Source organism: Sodiomyces alkalinus (genome assembly GCF_003711515.1).
Source record: "Sodiomyces alkalinus F11 unplaced genomic scaffold SODALscaffold_1, whole genome shotgun sequence".
NCBI classification, from domain to species: domain Eukaryota; kingdom Fungi; phylum Ascomycota; class Sordariomycetes; order Glomerellales; family Plectosphaerellaceae; genus Sodiomyces; species Sodiomyces alkalinus.
This window is the reverse complement of record NW_021167079.1, coordinates 1,851,004-1,871,851: the sequence shown is the minus strand read 5'-3', so window position 1 is coordinate 1,871,851 and position 20,848 is coordinate 1,851,004. Positions and strand designations below refer to the sequence as shown.

General features: G+C 54.0%; 8 protein-coding genes across 8 annotated transcripts; 4 read left to right on the top strand and 4 right to left on the bottom strand.

Moving 5' to 3' along the window:
- Positions 1 to 3: 3 nt before the first annotated feature.
- Positions 4 to 1,293, bottom strand: SODALDRAFT_354378 (hypothetical protein; the record flags this gene model as incomplete). The annotated part of the gene is made up of 9 exons (XM_028613717.1): positions 4 to 218; positions 262 to 327; positions 503 to 584; positions 620 to 636; positions 721 to 844; positions 928 to 979; positions 1,063 to 1,126; positions 1,167 to 1,250; positions 1,278 to 1,293. The coding sequence occupies 9 exons, from the start codon at positions 1,291 to 1,293 to the stop codon at positions 4 to 6; spliced, it is 720 nt and encodes a 239-aa protein (XP_028470058.1).
- A 299-nt stretch (positions 1,294 to 1,592) lies between these two features.
- Positions 1,593 to 4,032, top strand: SODALDRAFT_326435 (inosine-5'-monophosphate dehydrogenase). The gene is made up of 3 exons (XM_028610165.1): positions 1,593 to 2,223; positions 2,450 to 3,395; positions 3,489 to 4,032. Exons 1-3 carry the CDS (start codon positions 1,743 to 1,745, stop codon positions 3,679 to 3,681), a joined length of 1,620 nt encoding a protein of 539 aa, XP_028470057.1. The 5' UTR covers positions 1,593 to 1,742; the 3' UTR covers positions 3,682 to 4,032.
- A 29-nt stretch (positions 4,033 to 4,061) lies between these two features.
- On the bottom strand, positions 4,062 to 7,120 carry SODALDRAFT_347291 (MFS general substrate transporter). The gene is made up of 5 exons (XM_028613296.1): positions 6,790 to 7,120; positions 5,982 to 6,290; positions 5,788 to 5,883; positions 5,056 to 5,721; positions 4,062 to 4,942 (listed from the first exon to the last, which is right to left on the bottom strand). The coding sequence occupies exons 1-5, from the start codon at positions 6,833 to 6,835 to the stop codon at positions 4,398 to 4,400; spliced, it is 1,662 nt and encodes a 553-aa protein (XP_028470056.1). The 5' UTR covers positions 6,836 to 7,120; the 3' UTR covers positions 4,062 to 4,397.
- Positions 7,121 to 8,522: 1,402 nt separating this feature from the next.
- SODALDRAFT_247692 (glutamate carboxypeptidase) lies at positions 8,523 to 11,021 on the top strand (the record flags this gene model as incomplete). Its single annotated transcript, XM_028607403.1, has 2 exons — positions 8,523 to 8,879; positions 8,958 to 11,021. Coding segments are annotated over 2 exons (2,421 nt in total), but the record flags the coding sequence as incomplete, so codon positions are not given.
- A 157-nt stretch (positions 11,022 to 11,178) lies between these two features.
- SODALDRAFT_326430 (NADH-cytochrome b5 reductase) lies at positions 11,179 to 12,857 on the bottom strand. The gene is made up of 3 exons (XM_028610164.1): positions 12,752 to 12,857; positions 12,194 to 12,584; positions 11,179 to 12,093 (listed from the first exon to the last, which is right to left on the bottom strand). Exons 1-3 carry the CDS (start codon positions 12,794 to 12,796, stop codon positions 11,525 to 11,527), a joined length of 1,005 nt encoding a protein of 334 aa, XP_028470054.1. The 5' UTR covers positions 12,797 to 12,857; the 3' UTR covers positions 11,179 to 11,524.
- An 859-nt stretch (positions 12,858 to 13,716) lies between these two features.
- On the bottom strand, positions 13,717 to 15,147 carry SODALDRAFT_267180 (NAP1-binding protein; the record flags this gene model as incomplete). The annotated part of the gene is made up of 1 exon (XM_028607535.1): positions 13,717 to 15,147. One exon carries the CDS (start codon positions 15,145 to 15,147, stop codon positions 13,717 to 13,719), a length of 1,431 nt encoding a protein of 476 aa, XP_028470053.1.
- A 659-nt stretch (positions 15,148 to 15,806) lies between these two features.
- On the top strand, positions 15,807 to 17,893 carry SODALDRAFT_354371 (hypothetical protein; the record flags this gene model as incomplete). The annotated part of the gene is made up of 11 exons (XM_028613716.1): positions 15,807 to 15,836; positions 15,942 to 16,008; positions 16,124 to 16,209; positions 16,428 to 16,528; positions 16,667 to 16,702; positions 16,762 to 16,849; positions 16,915 to 16,937; positions 17,195 to 17,332; positions 17,431 to 17,474; positions 17,632 to 17,683; positions 17,863 to 17,893. 11 exons carry the CDS (start codon positions 15,807 to 15,809, stop codon positions 17,891 to 17,893), a joined length of 696 nt encoding a protein of 231 aa, XP_028470052.1.
- On the top strand, positions 17,819 to 19,567 carry SODALDRAFT_326428 (Ssu72-like protein). The gene is made up of 3 exons (XM_028610163.1): positions 17,819 to 17,969; positions 18,164 to 18,440; positions 18,501 to 19,567. The coding sequence occupies exons 2-3, from the start codon at positions 18,295 to 18,297 to the stop codon at positions 19,156 to 19,158; spliced, it is 804 nt and encodes a 267-aa protein (XP_028470051.1). The 5' UTR covers positions 17,819 to 17,969; positions 18,164 to 18,294; the 3' UTR covers positions 19,159 to 19,567.
- The last annotated feature ends 1,281 nt before the right edge of the window (positions 19,568 to 20,848 follow it).

The following is a 20,848-nucleotide window of genomic DNA, read 5'->3' as shown; positions in this document are numbered from 1 at the left end:
AACTCATGGGTTGGTACAGTTCCGATGGTAGTATGGAGAATCGGCGCCTCCTGCTGACTTGGGCAGCTCGGAGGCGTGGTCAACCTTCAATATCCGGATCCGAATGGCCTTCGCCGGGCACATGAAAGTGTTGTCGAGCGGACTATCCTTGGGGCGCTCGACGCCCGAGATGGTATAGGGAAGGGGAAGATGACGAGAGGGAGAGAAGACGAAGGAGGCTCAAGCTCAAGGGTTGGTGTGGTTGGTGTGGTTGGTCTCGACGGAAGACGGTGAGAAAGTAGGAGAGTGTGAAGGGAGTCAGATGCGTTGCGCTGTGCAATCCAGGCTCTTGAGAGTGGAAACAAGCAATATTGGCAGTTATTGTTGGCAGCAGAGAGATGTTTCGAAAGGATTCTGTAGATACCTTCATGCCATCTGATCCCTGACCATATCGCAATGGGCCTCAAACTCAGCAAGGGTAGTTCTAGTGCAGATAAGCGAGGGCGGAGAATTTGACTGTTACTGTTGGTGTTGGCATTCGCAAAAGCGTGGAAGGAAGGAAGCACGGAGGGGTTGCAGTGACCGTGGTTGCCGTGCGAAAGATTCTGTTTGTTTACTTCCTAAACCGGTTAGCGCTAACAGTCGTCGTCCCTTGCTCTATGGAGTGTCGTCACTTCACGGCAGATTCCGCAGATCTGCCGGAGTACCTTGGCCCAGCTGACTAACACTACCTCAACCGACGGGACATTTCACACGGCTTGATACGGTACCTGAGCACCGAAGGTACTTGGCTCGAGCTTGCTTTCAAGTGTATTCCATCCAAGTCCGAGTCTACATACTTCATCCGGACTCGATATGGATTCATCTCACGAGGCGCACAGTGTACGACTTATGCCATTGAGTAGAAGCTCGAAGAGAATCGCCCCCTACACAAAGCACTAATCCGACGCTTCTGGGATCGCTGTGGTAGGTGAAGCCAAGCTGCTCTTGACCGCTCAATCTAGACTGCAAGGGTCATATTACCCATGGCTACAGGTATTGTGAGCACATGTTATGTGGCTAGTGCCATATCTTTCCAAGCACGCTGTATGAATGAAGAGCAAATGGGAAGGGAACCAATCTCGTGACTTGAACGGCTGCGTGACTTCTGTTTCACAAGCGGTGATGAGGAACTGTTTGGAACGCACTGGCCGCCAATACGCTGCCATTGAGGCCATTGACCTTCTCGCCTTCTGTCCCTCCACCCCGGGATCCGTAATCATCAATTACGGCTGGGCTGGTCCGTCAGAATTTCCGACGCGCCACAGTGGACATCGTGTCATCCAATTTCCTACCTCCTTCTTTATGGAGCTTGCCTATCCCATACTTCCCGTCTATGGACGTTAATTAGGGCGAGTGTTCTACTTCGTATTCTGACCCTTGTGGCCAGTATCGGTGAGTCTCGGTCAAGCAGCGTATAGGAACCGCACTTTCTTGGGATTTATAGACAGCCAATCATGCCGTGACTCTGGGAAAGTAACCCACTGTAGTATACCTACCCCACTTAGCCCCATCAGACAAGACCCCATATCCACACCACTGGTGCATAAAAATTCTAGCCAAGTCGTTTGTCTGATTTTTTTTTCTCCTTCCTTCTAACGGGAGCAAGAGACCTCTGGATCGTAGTCTTTGAACGAGCTGACCGATTGCCAGAACTCTGTCCTCGCTGCTTTTGTACTTCGAAAGCTTCTACTTCCTTTTCCTCCTTCTTCCATTCATTCACAATGACCAGCGTCAACGGCGTCGACGGGGCCCAGGTCCTGGACAGCAAGTCCGCCCTCGATGTCCTCAAGGAGTACGAGAGCCGCGATGGACTCGACATTCATGAGCTCATGGATACCAAGAAGCACGGAGGTCTGACCTACAATGACTTTCTGCTTCTGCCTGGCTACATCGGCTTCCCCGCCTCAGCCGTCACCCTTGATTCCCCGGTCACGAAGCGCATCACCCTCAAGACCCCCTTCGTTTCCTCCCCTATGGATACCGTGACCGAGCATGAGATGGCCATCCACATGGCTCTTCAAGGCGGTTTGGGTGTCATCCACCACAACTGCTCGCCTGATGCCCAGGCCGATATGGTCCGCAAGGTCAAGCGCTATGAGAACGGCTTCATCCTTGATCCCGTCGTCATTAGCAGTGACACGACCATTGGCGAGACGAAGGCGCTCAAAGAGAAGTGGGGATTTGGCGGTTTCCCTGTCACAGGTTAGTACTCTTCTTCTTCTTCTTCCTCTTCTTTCTACCATGTCCATCTTGTCAGCTTTTCATGATTATATAAAATGTTCTTAACTTTCGTTCCACCGAATTGACGACGTGAGTTGTCATGGGGAAACAACAAAAACTATGAATTTTTGAGCTGCATCTTTGTTCTGCCTTTGAATCGACATTTCTCAATCTCGCTTTGGGCAACATCGCTGACCTGCAACTGAAGAAAGCGGCAAGCTTGGCTCCAAGCTGTTGGGTATCGTGACGAACCGCGACATCCAATTCGAAGAAGACCTTCACAAGCCCATCTCCGAGGTCATGGTCACCGATCTGGTCACTGGGCCTGCCGGTATTCATCTCCCCGATGCAAACCAGATTCTCGCCAAGTCCAAGAAGGGCAAGCTCCCCATTGTCGACAAGGACGGGAACCTGGTTTCCATGATCTCCCGATCCGATTTAACCAAAAACCAGCACTTTCCTCTGGCCTCGAAACTTCCGGACAGCAAGCAATTGCTTTGCGCCGCTGCCATTGGCACGCGCCCCGAGGATCGCGACCGACTGAGGAAGCTTGTGGAAGCTGGCCTCGACATCGTCGTCCTGGATAGCTCCCAGGGCAACAGCATGTACCAGGTGGAAATGGTTCGCTGGATCAAGTCGGAGTTCAGAGATTTGGATGTCATCGGCGGAAACGTGGTGACGCGCGAGCAGGCGGCGACCCTTATCGCCGCTGGTGTTGATGGTCTGCGTATCGGCATGGGCAGTGGCTCCGCCTGCATTACCCAGGAGGTCATGGCCGTCGGCCGTCCTCAGGCTGCCGCCGTTTACTCGGTCAGCAGCTTCGCCGCCCGCTTCGGCGTTCCTTGCATTGCCGACGGCGGCGTGCAGAATGTGGGCCACATCGTCAAGGGTCTTTCGCTGGGTGCCTCTACCGTCATGATGGGCGGTCTACTGGCCGGCACTACCGAGTCGCCCGGTACATCTTTCGTGTCGCGGGAGGGCAAGCTCGTCAAGGCCTACCGTGGCATGGGCAGCATCGACGCCATGCAGGACAAGAGAGCGGGCAACGGCAGCAAAGATGCCCAGAAGAGCAATGCCGGCACTGCCCGGTACTTCTCCGAGGGCGACAGCGTTCTGGTTGCTCAGGGCGTGACGGGATCCGTCGCCCACCGAGGGTACGTTGCCTTCCCCACCAAAACACACATGCCATGCCACACACCCCATTTCTTTGTTTGATCAAACGACTAACTTTGCCTTTTTTACCATAGTCCCATCTCCAAATTCGTACCCTACCTCGCCGCCGGCCTCAAGCACTCCATGCAGGACTGCGGCATGCAGAGCCTGCAGGTGCTTCACGAGGGTGTGAAGAATGGCACCGTTCGCTTCGAGCTGCGGACTGCCAGCGCCCAGCTGGAGGGCAACGTGAACATGGAGTCTTACGAGAAGAAGCTCTTCGCGTAAAATGAGAAGAAACCAAGAAAAAGAGCAAATAAATTATGGGTCCCGGAATCGAAAAAGCTTTGGATAGAACTGAAAGTCCCTCGAACTAAGGGCCGGATGGGAGGGAAATCATGAGCAAAGCGACTGCATCGGAGAACCGAGAGGGAGTTCTGGGCGTACTTGGATGGAAGGAAAATATTGGCGGCCTGTAGTGTTTGATGAAGAGTCTAGACCTCCCTTTGCATGGTCAGGCTAGGAAACGACAAGCTCAGTATCATGAATGTGCTTTACTTCATGGTCATGTTAGACTATGATACCCTTAATGTTATATGATAAATATCGAGTGTCAAAAAACCAACGAACCAACTGGACGCTGGCATGCTGCTGTTCTAAAATTTCGCCCCTATTCGTTTATTATTGCAGACGAGATTGCGTGTCCAATGAATTTATTCCATATATGTGTGCATTGCTGTTTTATACTACCTATTGCCAACTTTTACTTCGCAGATACTGCTTTTTCAGGAAAACCTCCCAAACTCCCATGATGCGAAACAATATTAAACGCTGATTGTTCCAGCAAAGCATCTCTCCACTTGCACCCCTGACCCCTTTTCCAGCTTTGAAAGATACAGTACTACCATGGCCGTGAAATCGTGTGGGGCATGACTGGCGTGTAGAATCAACAGACTCCCCCGGGAGAGGAAGCATCGCAGAACCATATCCTCATGAACCCGACCTTACCTGCTCTGTGAAATCGAATCGTAGCCCGCCCGCCGGACCGAGCCATTGCCGGTGGCATGAGAGGGACCAAGCAGCAGCGGTGCACCCACTGCCGCATTATCATCCTCGCTGTCCTCGTCGATGATGGCCTGCTCACCATCCTCGTCCCGCTCGTCGTCGCTACTCTCCACGCTCGACGACGGACCTTGGCCCTCCACGAGCATGAAGGCAGGCACGGCGCCCAGGGCGGCGACAAGGGCCAGCAGCCACCAGGCGGTGACGACATAACCTCGCTCAACGCCCCATGTGAAGGCCGCACCGGCGAAGGTGGGGCCGAGGGCACGGCCGAAGCCGGAGAACATGGTGGCGAAGCCGTTGAGGGTGCCCAGGATGCGAAGGTTCGAGGCCGAGTTGGTGAGCAGGATGGTGACGCATGGGAAGCCGATGATGCCGGCGAACCCTTTGACGCACATGAGGGATATCATGCCGGCGAGGCGGGTGTTGGTAGTCGGCAAGAGGACGGTGTAGGGGACCAGAAGGTACACCAGGGGGAAGGCGATGGCTAGAGAAAAGGGGGGACGGGGGCGCGTTATTTAGCACCCGGAGGATGGCGGAAGGCCGGGCCTTAGATGGCTGCCGTTGGGGGGGGAGGGGGGGGAAGGGTAGGTCACTTACCGCAGCAACGATAGCAGTTGCGGACCCCGAGGCGGTTGCAGAGTGGCGGGAAGAGCAGGAACTGGGTGAGGCCACATGAAATGCCGTACGCGGCAAACATGGTACCGATGCTATCGGACTTGAGGCCGAACCCACCGGAGAATCTGAAGGGCAAGCTCCTGTTCTCCGGTGTCTGTTCGCGCACGGGATAGTCGAGGAATGCGGGGAGGACTTGGTCGAAGGCGACGGCGTGTAGGGCAAGGAAGGTGTAGGCGACGAGACCGATGACGGTTTGGGTGGTGAACACGTCCTTCATGGTAGACTGCGGAGCCGTTTGGTGAGAAGAAGAAGCCTTGGGAGACATGTCCGTGGGCAGAAGGGGCGCGGTGGCTTCGCCGTCCATGAACGAAGCTCTCCGGGGCCGACTCGTTGGTTTCCGACTCGGGCGAAGGGCGCGAGTCATCTTTTTACCTATCAGCAGGCCCCAGTCCCTCTGGCCGCGGCGGGTCTCGAGTGTCTCCTTGAGGAAGAAGATGGCGGTGGCCAAGGAGATGAGGAAGAAGACGGCCAGGATGATGTTGGGGAGGGCAAATGGGTAGGCTTTGAAGAAGGCGCTGTGCCCGAACAGGCCTGGAAAGCGCTCGGCGGGATTCGCCAACATGCCGCCAAAGGCAGGTCCGAAAATGCCTAGAGTGCAGCCAGTCAGTCAGTCAGTCAGTTCCGCCAGCCTCGGTTGCGCTGCAGCGGACATACTTCCCAAACTCCATACCAAGGGCATGACAGAGAAGGCCCGGGGTTGCAGGTGTCTCTCAGTAACCATCTCGGCCACCATGGTTCGGATGATACCCACTACCATTCATGTTAGAAAAATAGAAATAGAAATAAAAACCCCTGGGGACAACCAAGAGTCCAGGAGTATGTATGTAGATGGGCATGGGCATGCTTACCATTCCCGTTTCCGGCTCCGGCCAAGACACGAACAGTGATAGCCATGGGCAGACTGGTCGACACGCCCCATATCACGAACATAATCATGGTGGTGGCAAGACCGAAGACGATGGTCGGCTTACGGCCGAAACGATCCGACGCCCTACCCCAGGCGACGGCGGTGAAGCTCTGGGCCAGGGAAAAGACGGCAGAGGTAAAGCCGGCCCATTTGGCGATCTCGTTCTCGCTTACACCGAAGCTGCGAATCATTTCGGGGAGATAGGGGAAGATGGAAGTCAGGGCTAAGGGTTCAGCGAATCTCGCAATGGCTATTCGGGCAAAGTTAGCAACAGGACGCAAGGCGGGTGAGAAGGATACCTGGCGCGCGTTTTCTGTGTGGTTGTGTAGAGGCTATAGAAGGGATGATTCAGGCTTCCGGATCCGAATCCCTATTCCTAATTCCGAATTCCTAATTCCTAATTCCTATATCAAGGATGGATGAGAATGCGACTAGGCGGCTTACGATGAGACAGCTTGGAAGATCAACAAAACCTCAGACCATCACATTCTGAACAGGAGGAGCATGGATATACCAGCCGACGTTGGGAGTAGACGGACGCGATTGTAACTATGCGGGAGACATGGGATGAGAGTAGGTGGGAGAGAAGGGGTAAAGTAAGGCCGGTAATAAGCTGCCTGCGTGGGTTGGTAGCTTTCGCATCTTGACAGCTTGATAGCAGGGAGAAGAGCAATAATTTTGGTAGTACCGGTCGGCGTCTAGGTAAGGTAGACAGAGAGAAAAGAAGGAACGGCAGTGCAGCTGCTTACCCAGAATGACCAATTGCTGAACCGGCAACTTCGCCTCGCCAGACATGATGGCGGACCGTGGGGGGTCTTCGACGGGGTCTGATGACTAGGAAAGATATGGACGAAGGGTGAAGGTGAAGTTGGCTGGTAGACAGGTCCGCATGAGCAGTCGCAGGGAGGAAACAAAAGACCATGAGATCCAAACGAGATCGACACTCGAATATCCTAGGGCCCCGAGAGAGTAAGAGAGTTAAGAGGAGACGAGGTGTTTCAATGCTTTGACGACCTGCTTCGTTCCTTGGAAACAGACGTACACGGTCGACAGAGGGCGGATGAGGAAGGAAAGAAGAAGTAAATGATCGTACGTCGGAATAGAGGAAAAGAGCCTTTTGACAAACCGGGTCGATCACAGGGTTCGCCTCCCCGGGGGATGGTAATGGTAGTAAGTGTACAGAGCGTATCCCGTGCCGCCAATACGCGTCTTACCGGGAGGAAAGCCGTTTTTTCCCTCTTCTTTCCTTTTTTTTTTTTCTTTAAAATTATTTTTTTTTTATACTCCGTCCCCCGCCCCCTCTTCCATGCAATGCAGTTGGTCCGGCGGCCGAGAGAAGAGGTGTGACCCATGGAGATCCACTTATCCACTTACTAATGCGAAAGGCGTCACGTAATAGTACTCCGTAAGTCTAGATGTTCGTAAACACGGTACTCCGTACATATGTGAAGACTCTCGGAATACAGTAAAGAAAGGCCTGTCAATAAGATCGGCTTCAATATTGTCAAGGCAACTGGCCGTGGTCTTTACTACCTAGCCCATCTCGTGTCGTGGTCTAACCAGTCTAACCTGTGGCGGCTATTACAGTACCTATACTAGACTAAGGTAGACCACAGTATATGGGAACCAAGGACACTGACTGAATTAACATTTGTCAGCGGAAACCGAGGGCGGCCTGATGTACCATGTCCTCGCTTCTCCCACTTAAGGTACCTAAGCTGAGGTTTTCGAGTCCTATTCGATATGGAGACCGATGTACAAAGTACTTTATTCCTTGCAAGCTGCTTGAGCGACACCGAGACCACACGGCAGACCAGTTGTGGGGAACTTTCAAACATGGACCTACGGAGTGGAGCACGATCACGTTCAAAGCGTACTAACAAACAGCATTATACCTGCATAATTACTCTCTAGATAATAAGGTCACAGCTACCAAAGGTACCTACCTTACCTTACCTTATCCTCTGTAATTACTCCGTTCTCCGTACTTCAAGTTCGTACCATCGAACCTGTTCATTCAGCCTTCTTACACTTCGTCGTGGACGAGGCCATAGAAACATGAACTGATCGTGGCTTCAAGTTGCCCAGGCATTCTCATTCTCCAAGTATCGCCATAAAGGCCCGAAAAGTCAAGTCGGAAAGGTGAGTTCCTATTGAGCGGCCGATCTTCATGCCGTCTCACATCATTTCGTCATCAAGGACTGATGTTACTTACGCCTTGACATCTCCGTCTTGCGTCCCTCGACTTCACCACCGAAGCCTCAGAACCGCGCCTAAACCACACCACACCACACTCCCTATGTATTCGGCCCCCCTTTCTTGGCTTACCTTTTCCCCAAGTACACGTACACACTCCTCATTCAAAACAAAGAAAAGTATCAACTGTTCAAGCTAGATTAGAGGGAGCCGTTCCGTGAACTGGCTGACCGATACGGCTGAAAAGACTTGGACGTCGGGTCCATCCCCTCCAAACACCAGCGCCATGGCCGATGAACACACGCCTCTCATCGCAACCGTTCGTGTCGCTCAGCCAAGGCACCGATACCCCCATCACATCGTCCGTCGTTTCTGCACCATCGCTCTGTCTTCCTGTCTTCTCGCAGGATTCGTCACATTCCTAGTTCTCCTCTTCATCGAACCCCCTGGCTATCACCGTGGCCACCAGCATGGCCACCACCGAGATCAGTGGGAATCGTCCGTGGGACGGCCCAGAGACCATCCTCCTAGTCACCAGGACGTATTAGACATCTTGTTCGACACGCCCTCTGCCGAGCAAGCTGAAAAGTGGAGTCGATATTACACCTCCGGCCCTCATCTTGCTGGACAGAACTATTCACAGGTGAGTCCAGGCGACGATGATGCCATTACTTCACACCGAGAGACTGTACTGATAATGATATCGTGTCGCGCCGTCCAGGCAGAATGGACTCAGAACAAATGGATAGAATGGGGCATCCCCTCCGATATCGTCTCCTATGACGTCTATCTGAACTATCCCGTTGACCACAGCCTCTCTCTACTCAGGAAGTCCAAGGACTCCTCTTCTTCTTCTCCTTCCTCCTCCTCCTCCTGGAAGGTCGACTTCAAGGCCACTCTTGAAGAGGATGTTCTTGACAAAGACCCCACCTCAGGCCTGCAAGATCGCATCCCAACATTCCACGGCTACTCGGCCAGTGGCAACGTCACTGGTTCTTTCGTCTGGGTCAACTACGGCACCTACCAGGACTTCGAGGACCTCAGGAAGGCCAACGTCAGTATCGAGGGCAAGATCGCAATCGCCCGCTATGGCGGCATCTTCCGCGGCCTGAAAATTCGCCGTGCCCAGGACTTGGGCGCCATCGGCGTCATTCTGTACAGCGATCCAGGCGATGATGGCCACGTCCGGGAGGACAATGGCTACGGGGCCTACCCTAATGGCCCGGCCCGTAACCCGACCAGCGTGCAACGAGGGAGCGCACAATTCCTGAGCGAGCGTCCTGGCGATCCGACCACACCGGGTTATCCTTCCAAGCCTGGTGCGCCTCGTGCTCCCGTCGAAAACGTCATCCCATCCATCCCGTCCGTCCCCATATCCTACGCTGAGGCTGTGCCTCTGTTGAAGGCCCTGAATGGCCACGGCCCCAAGGCGGACGACTTTAACCAGTACTGGACTCGCAACCTCGGTCTAGGCTACAAGGGCGTCGACTACAACATCGGTCCCTCACCCGATAACGTTGTGATCAACCTCTTCAACGAGCAGAAATACGTGACGACCCCGCTGTGGAACGTCGTTGGCGTTGTGAACGGGACCATCCCCAACGAGGTCATTGTCGTCGGGAATCACCGCGATGCCTGGATCGCGGGCGGCGCGGGCGATCCCAATAGCGGCTCCGCCGTGTTGAACGAGGTTATCCGCAGCGTCGGTGCAGCTCTCAAGGCCGGCTGGAAGCCTCTCCGTACAATCGTCTTCGCCTCGTGGGACGGAGAAGAGTATTCGCTCATCGGTTCGACCGAGTGGGTTGAGGAATACCTCCCCTGGCTATCTGACTCGGCCGTCTCTTACCTGAACGTCGATGTCGGCGTTCGCACGCCTCACTTCGATGCCTCTGCCGCCCCGCTTCTTCACCGGCTTCTACGAGAAGTAGTCACTGCCATCCCGTCCCCCAACCAGACAGTCCCCGGCCAGACCGTCGGCGACCTCTGGAACGGCCGCATAAAACCCATGGGATCAGGCTCCGACTTCACCGCCTTCCAGGATTTCGCCGGCGTTCCTTCCCTCGACTTTGGCTTTGGCGGGCACCGCCCCGAAGACCCGGTTTACCACTACCACAGCAACTACGATTCGTTCGCCTGGATGACCAACTTCGGCGACCCGGGCTTTGAGTACCACCGGGCCATGGCACGCGTCTTGGGCCGCACCCTCGTCGAGCTGGCCAATCGCCCCATCATCCGCTTTAACGCGACCGACTACGCCGACGCTCTCGTGAACTACGTCGATCAGATCGAGTCCAGGCTGTCCACGGCCACCACTACTTCGGACTCCAGCGACTTGGACCTCGCCACCCTGTCCGAGGACGAGATCTTCAACATCCGCTCCCGCGGCGGTCGTTCCGACACCTTCGCAGGCCCAGGGGCCGCCGCACTCGCGCCCCGCGGCGACCCCACGGACGTGAAAGAATCTCTCGCCCACCTCCGCTTCACGCTCGCCGAGCTTCGCGCCAAGACGGAACGCCTCGACGCCGCCGCCCAGTGGGTGGACGACACAATCCGCGCCGGCGTGCCCTGGTGGAAGCTCTGGACGCGCGTCAAGCTCGGCCTGGCTTTCGTCTGGGTCAACAAGGCCTACAAGGGCTTCGAGCGCCACTTCCTCTACCCGGAGGGCCTCGACGGCCGGACCTGGTTCAAGCACGTCGTCTTTGCTCCCGGATTGTGGACGGGGTACGCCGGTGCGGTGTTCCCCGGCTTGCAGGAGAGTATCGACTCCCAGGACTACGTCAACGCCGTTCGATGGGCAGGCATCATCAATGATGCTCTCGAGGCTGCACGTAAGAGCATTTCGTAGTATCGAGGTCGTTGCCACCCGCTGCGGGGAAGAATGAATAAAGATGGGCGGGTTTTTCTTCTTCTTTTCTTTTCCTGCCTCGAGACTGCATCGACTTCTAGCAAGTGTGACGTATGGCAGTGAAATGGATATCCAGGCACAGAATTACATATAGAAAAATACCACCTAGTTGAAAGCATTCAGTCTAGGAACTAAGCACATCAAATCAAGCTTTTGGACATGGAACTTCAAGAGATTCAATCCCCATCCTGACACTTGACAACGAAAAAAAAAAAAAAGAAGAAAAAACCCCCCCGGTTATGCTTAGTCTGTGGAATTATCTAATGCAGCTTCTACCACTCTCAGAATCGCATCGTTCTATTCCGCTGTATTGTACAACATGCAGGTCATCGCCTTCTTCTACGCACATCCAAAGGAGTGCTCCTCTATACTGGGTCCCGCCCTTAGAACTTATACACCTGGTCAGACGAGTACCCGAGCTCCTTCAAGATGCCAGAGAGCTCGCCCTGATCCTTAGGGCTCTTCTTGTTCCCGGAGATGGAGTTCATCATGCCGGGGGGGCCGCAGACAAAGACCTTGATGTTGCCCGTCTTGGGCTCGGGGAGAACCGTCTTGAGGAGGGTCTTGTCGATGTAGCCGGCGGCGCCATGCCAGTCCTTGGACGGGTTGTCGAGGACATAGAAGGCCCGGAAGCGCTGCGGGTAGGTGTTCTCCAGCTCGGCGAACTCCCGGCGCAGCAGGATGTCGTCCTCGGACACGTTGCCGAAGACGAGCGTCACCTTGGTCTTGTCCTCCGGGTTGCTGAAGATGCCGCGGGCGAGCTGCCACATGGGAGTGATGCCCGTGCCACCCGCCACCAGGGCGATGTGCTCGTGCTTGTTGGGCTCCCAGGGATACTTGGGCAAGGGTCCCTTAATGTCGAGGCGATGGCCGGGGACCATGTTGTGCAGGTGCGACGACATGGGGCCGTCGGGGTACTTCTTCACGAGGAGGTCAATGTAGCCCTTGGCGTCTATCCGACGACGGAAGGATGCCATGTCAGCAAGACGGAACGAGGACAAGAGAACCAGAAAGAGGGTGCGCGTTAAAAGAAAGCAGGGGGTGCAGCCTACCTTCATCGCTTATGGGCGTGTACGGCCGGAGAACGGCCTTCTCCATCTCAGGGCCCTTGTACTTGGTCAACAGGGCACTCGCGATATGCAGGCCCGAGACCTGGTCCTCCTCGGGCAGCTTGAAGCGGAAACGCTTGGTATTGTGGTTGACGATCTCTACGTCCTCCAGCACGAGAGAGAGCCAGCCCTGATCGCCGCCGGTAAACGCCTTCTTCGGCGGCTGGCCAGTCAGGTCGCTGGCTGCGTTTTTGACCTTGGCCTCGGCCTTCTGAGCCGCAGGCGTGCCGGAGAGGAAATAGTACCCCGCCCCCGCCAGGCCGACGGCACCGGCGGCGTAGAGGGCAGCGTTGGAGCCTCCCTTGCTGGGTTCGGTGGCATAGCGACGGACGTGCTATAGGAGAAAATCAGCGGCTCAATTCTCCACCTAGGATGTTCGCTCGGATTCGAGTAGAGAGAAGAGAAGAAACTGGTCCATCGCGCGGACCCGAGTAGAGAAAGAGAGAGGCATTGAGGTGCCGCCGGGCGAAGAATCATCTAGGGTAATACTGCACTGCGTACCTGCTTAAGGGGCTGCGCGGCCCGGAATGCTGACCTGGCAAACATTTTGGCGCTCAATTGGTAGTGAAGAAATGTAAATTACTTCTCCGGTGATAGTTGAAGAAGTTGAGGTTGAGGAATGTCGCGACGATTGACTAATCAATTGAGGTAGGTACGGCACTCCGGAATCAGGAACAGCCGAGAAACTGACGCAATTGAGTGATGACGTCGACAAAGTACCACGTGATCAGATGTGGTGTGTGTTGCTGACTAATCGATCATCTTTCCTAGTGGCCAACCGACTCCGGAGAGGACCTAATTACCTCGGAAGTGTATGAGTGCTTAAGAAGACGAATAGTCTGGGTAAGGTACTAAACATTTAAGTGCCTTCGTAAATACCGGGTGCTATACTAACGTATAATCGAAGTGATGTGGTGAAGTACTCAGTTCGTCGGGCCTCAAGGTTTGTTGGAGAGCCGAAATACAGGGTCGTTGTATTTCCATTCACAACCTGCTACAGAGGTACAGCCAACTCTACCTAAGCGCAGTACGCTCCTGGCGCCGTGTTGCTTCCACCAGATCACTGCGAAGACTGCCTATATCTCCTCGCTCACTGCTTGGCCAACCCTTCCTTGCCCCTTTCTCTCGGTTGACTAGGTACATCAGCATGTCTCGTTGCACTTTTCCTTGACCCCAAAGCTAGGGGGAAGAAGCTGGACACGTTCAGAGTCATTGGCGCCATCGTCCATTCTGCCATGCATCCTCCCTGGCAAGCGTTTTGACTCTCAGAACGTGTCTCCGGCTTATGCGGTCACAGTTAGAGGAGCATGGGAAGAGCTGACTTGGGGTCACCGATCTCATGCATCAGTGAGTAACTCATGGGCCGCGGTTTCGGTATTCATATTCGTTTCTCGTGTACGGAGACCGTATGGGGACCCATAAAACAGACGGAGGGCTTGCCTAGATGTTTATCTGGAGTTGGGGGATCACCGGGCCATGTCTTCTGCCGCCTCTGCCGTACCGTCATTATCATTGTGTGCTGTAGTGGCTTTTGTCGCTGTCGCCGTCGCCTTAGGTGTGCTCGACCGGTCCACGTGCTTGGCTTCCGCCGCCTCGGCGTCAGGGTTAACTACATGGGTTCCCGAGTCCTTGGACTGACGATCTTGGCTTGAGCGGCGTAGGGGCCCGGCATCCTGATGCGAGGAGAGTGTCGGTGTATTCGCTTGGCTTCCACCTCGTTGCCCATGGTAGTGTATGACCTGAGGTGGTGGTTGCCCGGCTTGGATGCCCAATTGCTGCGTCGGATAAGGGTCGAGATCTTTGCTCGACGTTGAAAAAGTCGACACAACGGGCTGGTGGTACCCATTGGTGTTTGTCGCAGCCGCGGCCTGTTCGAACGATGTGGCATGGTCAGCTTGGGTCGGAGTGCCGACTTCGTTGGGCGACGTCGTTCCCTCCACGATATGCCCGGCTAGACTGTTCATGCCGCCCTCGATGTCACGGAGAAGCCGGACATATTCCTCGGGAACCAGGCCGCTTTCCCGTGTCTTTGGATCCTCCGCTACCAGCCATCCTTGTCCATGTCGATATGAAACCCAGATAATCTGGCCTTCGACCAACGGCAGCTCGTTTTCGTTCTCCCTTTCAAAGTCGAATAATGCAACAGCCTTCCCGTGCATCTCCTCATCGGGTGAGGTGATGGTGAATTGGTAATCCCTCGAGTACCGAGACTGGTCCGTCTCAAAATAGCCCGGCGACGACATGGCGCTGGAAGCTTCCGACTCGGACCGATATCCGTCATGTTCGGCATATTGTCTCGGGCGCATATCGCCCAGTTGGTACGAGTGCCGTGCCTGATCGGGTGGATAGGTCACGAATTCTCCTCCAGGGCCGTTGGCCTCGCCCCCTTGATTTACATAATAGCGCTCACTGCCATCGCCGCTCGTTCCAGCATAGTATCCTCGTTCCCGGTCGTAATTCGAGGGATCCATGAGTGCGGAACCACCATGCCCATCGCGAGAACTCCGCCCTCGTCCGTGGGCGACAGCAGCCGAAGTCGACTTGTGCTTGCGATGCCGCGAGCTGACCACTGGGCTCTGCAGATCCTCGTCCTCACTCCACGGCGGACCATCCCCAAATTGCATGGGAGGGAGGTTTACCCCCCGACCGAAGCCATCGGTCTCCCAGGAGTTCTGTTCCCAGCTCTTCCTGCTTTCCCAAGCGGCAGGCGGATCGGATAGCCTGCGCGACTCGCTTGCTGGCGTGCCAAGTTCCGATGGAGGATGTGACGGTTCCGCTGGCGGCCCATAGTGCATGGGGTGGACAACCGGGTAGGCAAAATCGCGCACTAGAGTATACGGGAGGCTGGAGGGAAACACGGGGAAAACGTGGGACGGTGGTCTGGAGCGCGAGGGCATCGAGCCCGTCGTCGAGTACTGGGACAGGCGGTTCTTGGAAACGTGCGACATGGGTCTCGCGAGAGTGGAGCGACGGTTCGGATTGGGCGGCGAGGTGACGATAGGTGGTAATGAGGGGTGACTGGGATTCGCAGTCGGTGAGGCAGACGGATCGGTCGGTAGTGATGACAAAACTTGCGACATAACAGCGACGTGCTTAAAAAGTTCGGTGTCGTCGGTGTGGGGTTGCGGCGCCACCGAGGAAATCACAGCGGCTAAGCCGAAGGCTTTCGATCCCGTTGTCGTTCCGTCAGTCGCGTGCTGCTCGGGGCGAGCGTCTTTATCCTTGATTCAAATGTTGTATTGTCGAGGTTGGTGGCAGTCTGGTAGTCTCAGAGAGATAGTGAATGAGAAAGCATTCGCAATTCGAGATGTGCAAGTTGTAGATGGGGTGCCGAGTCAGACAGAGAGGGGACGGAACAGTCGCCCAGTCACGAGGTGGGAAAAAACAAGAGAAAATTATGAGGAAGTGAGCCTTTTGACAAGGGCAGAAGACAAGCGGTTTTGTAGATGTCGCAACAACCCTCAAGGCGTCGCAAACAGACGAGAGGCGTGAAAACGGTCGCAAGCAACCTAGAGCCACGACGGAAAAGGAGCGTAGAGAATGGAAAAGCTGAAGAATGGAGAGGCGTGAGCTGCCCGCTAAGCGGGTGAGCGCTTTCCCAGTTTGCGACAAGTGGATTCGACGCAGAAGAACGTATAAAAAAGACCTCCGTTCTCTTAGGAGACCAGATTAAACCCCAATGTCTTGGTAGGACAAAAATAACAGTGTTAGCGACGGCGACAACAGCCAGAAAAAGTTGTTCGTGATGGGCGACGTTGGTGTGTTGGACGTTAGGGAAGAAAGTGGGTGAATGAGCGGGAGTCGAGTGTTGAGCGTTCGAGCGTGGGGAGGAGAAAAATTAAGTGGACCCAACTCCCTCCCCTCCACTCACAGTACTGTCCTCGTCTCCTACGCCGCTTTTCGACCAGAGCATGTCGACTCCACCTGCTTCTCCCGGTCACTCCACTATCGCCTACAAGGTACGAATACCTACAAAAAGCTGGGGAGTACTCTGACTCCTGCCTACCTCCTCCGTGCAGTATTCGTACTCGGTAATTACCTACTCTACTCCCACCATTACCACAGCCTAATTAAAGTTGCCAATCCGCCAAAGTCCGCCAAAGTCCATCCGTTCTGTTGGGCGTACTCCGGTACCCCGTACTTCGTAATGTCGCACCGCTTAACGCCATTTCCCTAGCAACCTTGGGCTTCGATTGGTTCTGGACAACTGAGCACCCGGGATTCCTTTCTCTTTCTCCGCTACATCCCGGATCGTCTCCTAGGTAAGCGCCTCTCGCCGTGATGCAGTGGCTGGAAGCCATTAACACAGTCAGTTGGTAGCTAAGAGACCAGTGCCTGTACGAGTACCTTATATCAAAAAGTTACCCACTACCTTACCTACCTACCTCGCACCTTTCCACACGAACATGCACGGAGACACATGGAAAATGGTAGAGCACTGAAGCCACTTGAGTTGAGCGCACCTATATTCCTACACCGTAATGCCATGACTTGCGTGGACTCTTTGGAAGGCCATCCTCAAGGGCTGTAGACGTGGTCGCAGTTTTGGCTCATATGGATCCAGAGCCTCTGGCCGGCAGCAGTTACCATTATTACCGAGTGGATGGTTATTCTACGAAGCAAAGTCCCCGAAGCATGGCCTCGCGCAAATCACACACACCCAGGAGTGGAGACTACGGAGTACGATGTACGAAGTGCAATAATATCGGCTTCTTCCTTCTCATATAGAGGGGCAGGGGAGGCTCTAGTAAGCCAAGACGATAATTCAATAATTCAATGTCCATATCAGAAAGCTAGTATGGCTCCCTTCGGACTCTCCCGGGCGGGGTTCGAATCAAAGCTTCTCAGATTTGCATCCTGCCTACACTGCATTTAATCCGCGACTAGCGGTGAACTTTGGCCCGCGATATATCCGCATCGTTTTGAGGACACTGCACTTCGCAGAATTGTTCACGGGAGCATTCCCGGTGATATGAGTGTTAGAGCCTGGAGAGCAGCACAGCAGAACAAGCGACAGGAAGAAGATTACCTAGCCGTCGCTGCTCATCGGTTCCACCTGCATAAACGATTCGGGGAGAAAATGTAAGTCGTTCCCGCGTGAAATATTACATGGTTGCTTCCCACTGATACTCTCTGTGTGGATGAAGTATATGTCGTTAACAAGTTTAGACATAGATGAGAGATCGCATAACACCAACGTTGCACTTCATCTTGGTGGTGCTTCGTGAGACTTCGTCCGTAAAACGTAGGCTACGTGACCCGTGCCCTATCCAGAGGGAGGGATCACGGAGTTCTATTTTTGGCAATTGTACTTGCCACCCCACTGAGCTGCCCCTAAACCCATAAATATTGGCGCCCTTAATTTTGGTCGTCTGTTTCAGGTCTGTCATCGCCTGCCAATCAAAAGCATGGCAAAGATCTCAAGGCTTGCTGGTACGTACCTACAAGAAAAGTCGGGCACTCTGTACCTGTTGCATTATCCGATGTTCACCCGACCAGATCCGAGGCACGTATTTCGTAATTCGTAATAACCTAGAGCCTCGTAATCTCGTCTCTTCCAAATTCTCCAGACCTCAGTCATGACCGAATTTTCGCATGGCACACACATCCAGTGTCTTGGAACATAAAGCTTCCCAACTCTGAGTTGCAATTGAGCCTTGCCTAAGGTAGATAACAACTTTCCGCTTCTGGTCGTCGATACAGCCGCGTTTCTTTAAGGGTAAGAATGACAACCTGCATTTGCTACCATCCTGCTCGCGTGATGATTCCCATATTGGAGCTGTCTGAATCTTATGTGGACACACTTTATTACCTTACGCTAAACCATCTGAAATGCCGCACTTTACTGCCATCTGTATTCGTTTCTTTCAGTCGGTTGTTGCGAGAGACTAACTAGACGAGCACATCCTCTAGGCGACACGGGAACGATTGCGTTCGTCACCATCTTCAACCTCACTGAAGCCAAAGTCTACAATCTTACTTTGCATCGCCACTCATCCAAAGGAATTCCTCTGGATCTTGCAGCCGTCGTATAGTCCTCTATCATGGATACCACCAACGGCGCTGCCGCCCAGGTGGCCGCGTCCGCTGGTAACGATGGCAATCCCAACGCCAACGGGTCTCCCCCACCTTCCGACTCTGATGGCTTCAAGTTGAAATTTTCTACCGTTTGTGCAAGCAACCAAAATAGGTACGTCGCATCCTCAGCAAGGCATCCTTCCCATAGACTGTCTGACATGAGCATGTACAGGTCGATGGTTGCCCATCTTCGACTTTCGCAAGCGAACTATCCCGTTATCTCCTTCGGTACAGGCTCCCTTGTGAGGCTTCCCGGACCATCCATCACGCAACCTAACGTGTACCACTTCAATAAAACATCCTATGATAGTATATACAAAGAACTAGAATCAAAAGATACCCGTCTGTATAGGGCAAACGGTGTTCTTAACATGGTAGACCGAAACCGTCATGTCAAATGGGGACCCGAGCGATGGCAGGATTGGCAAATTGGCATGCCACGGCTAGATAAAACCCAAGATCGTGGCAGTGCGGGCACAGAAGGTGGGGTGGTCGATGTGGTAATTACATGCGAGGAACGGTGCTGGGACGCGGTGATCGACGACCTCATGGCCCGAGGAGCGCCGCTTAACCGTCCTGTTCACGTCATCAACGTCGACATTAAAGATAACCACGAGGAGGCCAGCGTTGGAGGGCGGGCCATCCTGGACCTCGCGAACGACCTCAACGCTGCGGCCGTGGAAGAGAGGAAGACGGTGGGAGCGAATGCCTTTGATACTGGGAACGCATCTGCCCGGGCCAGCTTCGACGAACGGGTTCCCGATATACTGGCAGCTTGGCAGGAGCGCTGGCCACACCTCCCTGCTCTCTGGACATTGGCTTGGTTCTAAACGGCTTCTTGGGTAGGGGTTTGGTGCTGCCGCATCTCGGGTTGCTTGGTAATTTCTTTGAGCGTGGCGTTCCGGCTGAGGGAAGAATTCTGGCCTCGACAGAAAGGGAATTGACGATTTTTGGTTTAACAAGATGTTCTGGGGCAGTATCGATACGAACAGATACAACAAGGCCAGGGGATACCGGACAAACTGGCGCGTGGGCCTGCAGAAGATGCCACAACAGCGGTATAAACACATCGGTTTTACTGGATTACATAATACTGGACGCATGCCATTCCTCCAATGTCCATCGTTCACTGGAATATGATAGTGAAAACCGTTCTCAACGCGTCAAGCCCGGTCGTCTGGAATCTTGCCTTTGCCTCTTCAACAGCTTGGATAGCTTCGTCCTTCTGCTCCATACTCTGCTTGCTTAAAAGGACGGACATGGCACTGAGCTTTTGGTGGCCTAAGAAGACATGATACATGCCGGCTAATGAAACTACAAGAAACCGATCGTAGCAGCAAGGATCGACAGCTTGCCCTTCCAGAAAACTTCTGACCAGATGGCGTCGGGTCACCATCGAGGCAGAGTGAAAGAGAGGTGGTGAAGCGAGAACAAAGCGGCCAGTGTGCTACTCGCAGACTAGTGTACTGAATTTGATGGTTGGTTTTGTCAGCTTGTCTAGGATATTCCTGATGGGGCGGGGCCTCAATGACATATCGTACCAAGGGATGTCCACTGAGATTTCATGTTCCCGCGGTCACACGCAAATGCTTGCCTGGGCTGTTAGCGCCCGCTGAAATGGCTGAAATACCGACCGCTCCAGACCAACCAGCGCCATGGAGATCAAGCGCCCACGCTGTTTCCTCGTTTCCAGGGCGCTTCTTCTCAGTCGTCCAAAATGCACATAAGAATCCGCGCCGCCCACAAGGTGTAAAGGGTAATACTTCGTAACTGGTAAAGAAAAAGGGCACTTGCGAGTCATTCCAGGCACAGAAGGGTATCATAGGCCAGATCAATACGACGTACGGATAGAAATGCACGAAGGACAGTTGGGACCCTGGTGCGGATACCTCGCACAATAAGCTTAAGGTAATCTCGGGGTACAACCAACGTACTTCGTATGTACACTAGGTACTTCGCTTGCCCTTGGCAACCCCCCAAGTCCACTACCTTACCTTACCAACCGATATCCTTATGTTTCCCCCCTTAAATGCTCGTCCTTTGTCGAATTGAAGAGTGTGTCGTCCCCAAATACTCCGTCCAAAAGATCAAATCCTTTCAAGCTATGTAAGTCGAAAGGAAGGGACAAAAAAATAACCAAGGGAAAAAAGAAAAGCGAAGACCAGGAAGACGGATCATAGAGGAGACGAATAAGATTGAGAAGTAGGAGAGGAAGTATCTTTCAAGTTTTCTTGTTATGGCCTTTCCCACCCGAGGCCACCAGTTAGTGCTCCCAACAGTACCCTCGAGGTACTTTTACCCATCTCCACCTCATTTCCCCCTAAGATCGCGGGACCATGGAATCCACCCCTTTAAGGACTTCCTATTGGGTAGCTGATGGTTCTTCCCCTGTTGGACCGTCTCAAGGTTTCATGCTTTCGTCTGTCGCTAGTCGGTCACGGATATCTTGTTCTCCCCTTCAGCAGAGTACTGAGTAGTCTTTGGCTTTGGTTCTGGTTCTGGCTCTTGCTTCCAGACAAA